The 4,914-nt window shown below is 54.8% G+C and overlaps 1 protein-coding gene across 2 annotated transcripts in view; it reads right to left on the bottom strand.

The window, feature by feature from the left end:
- Positions 1-258: 258 nt before the first annotated feature.
- Positions 259-4,914, bottom strand: part of LOC139278991 (cadherin-5-like) — a 101,519-nt gene continuing 96,863 nt past the window's right edge. Inside the window, exons 11-12 of one of the 2 annotated variants that reach the window (XM_070898291.1) lie at positions 3,420-3,668; positions 259-779 (exon numbers count right to left, since the gene is read on the bottom strand). In XM_070898291.1, coding sequence (XP_070754392.1) covers positions 292-779; positions 3,420-3,668 — 737 coding nt within the window. In that variant the 3' untranslated portion in view covers positions 259-291. The remainder of the gene's footprint in view (positions 780-3,419; positions 3,669-4,914) is intronic. The other variant, XM_070898292.1, reaches the window with a different exon arrangement.

Below are 4,914 nucleotides of genomic sequence, written 5' to 3'. Positions count from 1 at the left end.
ACTTTTGGAGTGTAGTCACCGTTGTAATGTGGGAAACGTGGCAGCCAATTTGCGCACAGCAAGCTCCCACAAAAGCAATGTGATAATGAGCAGATAATCTGTTTTTGTTATGTTGATTGAGATATAGATATTCAGACCAACCAGGATCTGATTGAATGGTGGAATAGGCTCGAAAGGCTGAATGTTCCTGCCTTCCTATGCTGTACCTATCAACGATCCAGTTACATATTATCGCCCTTCCCCTCCCTCCCTCCCTCTCTCCCCCCACAAAACACACATCCCTCTCTTGTCTTAAAAATCCAAGCTGTCGCTGTGCGGCTCCGACCCGTAGAGTTCGGCCAACATTTGGAACCTGGGACCCCAGTCGTTGAGGAAGTCGTAATCCTGGTCGGAGTCGATGGAGGAGACGTCCAGGGAGCTGAGCGAGTCGGCCACCGAGTCTGAACCCTCAAAGCCGTAGATGTGGAGCGTGTCATAGGGCAAACCATCTCGGTCGCCGTCCGCCTCGTCCTTCTTCATCCTGACCACCGTCCCCATGTCGTTGTTGGGCTTGCGGACCTGGGCGTAGACCGGGGCGGGGTCAGCGGCCTTGGCTGGCCGCGGCCCCTTGCCCCGCAGAGAGTTCAGCACGGTGATGTCGAAGCTGTTGGTGTCCATCTCTCCGCCCCCCTCCTCGTCGTACCTCACCAGCTGCTCCCTGATCTCACCCGGGGCCTTCACCAGGCCTGCAAAGGTGCTCTTCTTCTGCATCTTCTGATGGATGATCAGCACGGCCAGGACTGAGATTCACAAAGGGAAAAACAAAAAGAGATGCATTTTGGATTGAAGAACGAGGGATATGCAATATACAACAACAACTTTGGAGATTTTTTGTGTCCTCACACATTGCTTTCCCTCCCATCTTTGTATCATCAGCAAACTTGGCTACATTACACTCAGTCCCTTCTTCCAAGTCATTAATATAGATTGTAAATAGTTGGGGTCCCAGCACTGATCCCTGCGGCACCCCACTAGTTACTGTTTGCCAACCGGAAAATGATCCATTTATCCCGACTCTTTGTTTTCTGTTAGTCAGCCAATCCTCTATCCATGCTAATATATTACCCCCAACCCCGTGAACCTTTATCTTGTGCAGTAACCTTTTATGTGGCACTTTATCGAATGCCTTCTGGAAATCCAAATACACCACATCCACTGGTTCCCCCTTAACCACCCTGCTCGTTACATCCTCAAAGTACTCCAGTAAATTTGTTTAACTTGGCTACATTACACTCGGTCCTTTCATCCAAGTCTTTAATATGGACTGATTGGGATCGCTCTGCCTGAAAGAGCAGTGGAAGCAGATTCAATAGTAACTTTCAAAAGGAATTGGATAAATAGTTGGAAAGGAAAAATTTGCGGGGCTGTGGGGGAAGAGTGGGGGGAGTGGGACTAATTGGATCGCTCTGTCACAGAGCCGGCATGGGCACGATGGGTGACTGGCCTGTTTCTGTGCTGTCTGATTCTATGATCCTATACGATCAGAGGGGAGAAATCGTCAAGCCGATTTATAGAACAATATTGTCATCACACAGAAAAATGGAATTTAATCTTTTAATTGCCATCAATTTTACAAACAAAGCACTGGGACTTATTTCCAACGGGATAGAATTCAAAATCCTTGGTGAGACCATGCTTGGAGTGTTCCGCACAGTTCTGGTCTTCCTATTATAAACAGGACAACGAGGCACTGGAGGAGGTGCAAACATGATTTGCCAGGATGATTCCAGAACTGAGAGCGTACACCGATCAGGAAAGGGTGAACAGGCTGGGTGGGTCTCTTCTCTCTCGGAAAGAGAAGGCTGAGGGGTGACCGATAGATGTCTTCAAAATTATGGAGGGGTTTGATAGGGTAGACGTAGAGAATGTTTCCACATGTGGGGGAGATCAGAACTAGAGGCCTTCAATATCAGACAGTCACCAATAAACCCAATGGGGAATTCAGGAGAAACCTCTTTACCCAGAGAGCGGTGAGAATGTGGAACTCGCTGCCATAGGGAGGGGCTGAGGTGAATAGTATCGATGCATTTCAGGGGAAGCTGGATAAACACATGAGGGAGAAAGGGAATAGAAGGATATGGTGATGGAGTGAGATGAAGAGGGGCGGGAAGAGGCTCGAGTGGAGCATTTACCCCGGCACGGAGCGGTGGGGCTGAATGGTGTAAGATGTAATGTAATTCTATGTCACATTTACCCGAACCAATCAGGCTCATCAAACAGGGCTTAGCATCTCAACCGAGGCTGCCAGCTGATAAACGCACTGAGGTGAATGATCATGAAAGCTGTTTTTACATAGGATATTTACAGCACAGAAACAGGCCATATGGCCCAACCAGTCCATGCCAGAGGTGTTGGTTGAGGGACAAATGTTGGTCAGGTCACCGGGAGAGCTTCTGACCTTGATTGAGTGGTTCCAAGGAATTTTCAACCTCCACCTGAACAGGCAGACGAGGCCTATAATGTAGCACCCACACAGTATTGCATTGGGATGGCAGTCTACATCAAGCACTCAGATCCTGGTGTGGGGCTTGAAACCGCAACAGTAAAGTCAAAGGAAGACTTGTATTTCTATGCACCTTGCACGACCTCAGCCGGTCCCAAATCATTTACAACCAATGAAGTACTGTTTGAAGTTGTACTGTCGGTAATGCTGCAGCCAATTTGCGTACAGCAAGCTCCCACTAATAGCGATGTGATAATGGCCGGATCCTCTGCTCTAAGTGATGTTGTTTGAGGGATAAATATTGGCCCCAGGACACTGGGGATAACGCCCCTGCTCCTCTTCGAAATAGTGGCCGTGGGATCTTTTACATCCACCTGAGAGGGCAGACGGGGCCTCGGTTTAACGTCTCATCCGAAAGACGGCACCTCCGACAGTGCAGCACTCCCTCAGCACTGCCCCTCCGACAGTGCAGCTCTCCCTCAGCACTGCCCCTCCGACAGTGCAGCTCTCCCTCAGCACTGCCCCTCCGACAGTGCAGCTCTCCCTCAGCACTGCCCCTCCGACAGTGCAGCTCTCCCTCAGCACTGCCCCTCCGACAGTGCAGCTCTCCCTCAGTACTGCCCCTCCGACAGTGCAGCACTCCCTCAGCACTGCCCCTCCGACAGTGCAGCTCTCCCTCAGTACTGCCCCTCCGACAGTGCAGCACTCCCTCAGCACTGCCCCTCCGACAGTGCAGCTCTCCCTCAGTACTGCCCCTCCGACAGTGCAGCTCTCCCTCATTCTAAAGTGCTTTTAGACATCTGGAGGTTGTGAAAGGCGCTATAGAAATGCGAATCTTTAACAAGCATTGCTTGAGAGCGACCCACCGCGTCAAGAGGTGTGAGACGTATTGTGATGTGGTGATGGCAGAGAGGCCTTGCTGATTGAACTGACTCACCGATTGCAACGATGATACACAGAAAGATGATCAGCAGGACGGTGACAGTGACCCTCGAGGTAAGCGGAGCGGAGTGCCTGCAGCTGATTGGGTTCCGCTCTCGGTCACACGAGCACACGTTTATTTCCAGCGTGCCGTTGCTGCTCAGGGACGGGTCCCCATTGTCCGAGATAACGATCGGCACCCAGAGTCTGCTGACCTCGTTCTGATTGAAGCTCGCCTGCCTCACCGTGAGGTTGGCTGTGTTATCTAGAGAGGGACGTGGGGAGCAGAGGGAGAGGGAGAGGGGCAGACAGAGAGAGGGGGAGAGAGAGGGAGAGGAAGGAGAGAGGGGGGGAGGGGGGAGGGAGAGGGGGAGGGAGGGAGAGAAGGAGGGAGAGGGAGAGAGAGGGGGAGAGAGGGGGGAGGGGGGGGGGAGAGAGGGAGGGAGAGAGAGAGGGAGAGGAAGAAGGAGAGAGGGGGGGAGGGGGGAGAGGGAGGGCGAGAGAGGGAGAGCGAGGGAGAGAAGGAGGGAGAGGGAGAGCGAGGGGGGAGGGGGAGAGAGAGGGAGGGAGAGAGAGGGGGAGTGAGGAGAGAAGGAGGGAGAGGGAGAGAGAGGGAGAGGGAGAGGGAGAGAGAGGGGGAGAGAGGGAGAGGGGGAGACAGAGAGAGAGGGAGAGGGGGAGGGAGAGGGAGAGTGGGAGGGGGAGGGAGAGAGAGGGGGAGGGGAGAGAGAGAGAGGGAGAGAGAGGGGGGAGGGGGGAGGGAGAGGGAGAGGGAGAGAGAGGGGGAGGGAGAGGGAGAGAGAGGGGGAGGGAGAGAGAGGAGAGGGGGAGAGAGGGGGAGAGAGAGGGAGAGGGGGAGGGAGAGAGGGAGAGGGAGAGGGGGAGAGAGGGGGAGGGGTAGGGAGAGGGGGAGAGGGGGAGGGAGAGAGGGGGGAGGGGGGAGGGAGAGAGAGGGAGAGGGGGAGAGAGAGGGAGAGGGGGATGGAGAGGGGGAGGGAGAGAGAGGGAGAGGGAGAGAGAGGGAGGAGGGGGGCGGGAGAGGGGGAGGGAGAGAGAGGGAGAGGGAGAGAGAGAGGGAGAGGGGGAGGGAGGGGGAGAGAGAGAGAGGGAGAGAGAGGGAGAGGGGGAGAGAGTGAGGAGGGGGGAGGGAGAGGGGGAGGGAGAGGGGGAGAGAGAGGGGGAGAGGGGGAGGGAGAGAGAGGGAGAGGGGGAGAGAGAGGGGAGAGGGGGAGGGAGAGGGGGAGGAGAGGGGGAGGTGAGAGTGAGAAACAACAAGAACAACGGATGAACGGGCGGTGCTCCCCCATTCTACGACATGGCAACATTTGACCATCTTACAACAAGGCTTCTCTCACCTCTGCGGTGGGGCTGATTTTCGGCGGTAATGGCGGTGGGGCGGGAACCGTTTGCGCCTCAGTCAGTAACGTTGGGCAGCTGGGCCCTGAGTGTGGGGTGCAGCACTGAGGGAGGCGTGTGTACACCTCTCTGGGGCGTTAGGATGGGAAACTCCC

Source organism: Pristiophorus japonicus, chromosome 13, assembly GCF_044704955.1.
Source record: "Pristiophorus japonicus isolate sPriJap1 chromosome 13, sPriJap1.hap1, whole genome shotgun sequence".
NCBI classification, from domain to species: domain Eukaryota; kingdom Metazoa; phylum Chordata; class Chondrichthyes; family Pristiophoridae; genus Pristiophorus; species Pristiophorus japonicus.
Note: the sequence above shows the minus strand (reverse complement) of the source record. Positions and strands in the feature narration are given on the sequence as shown.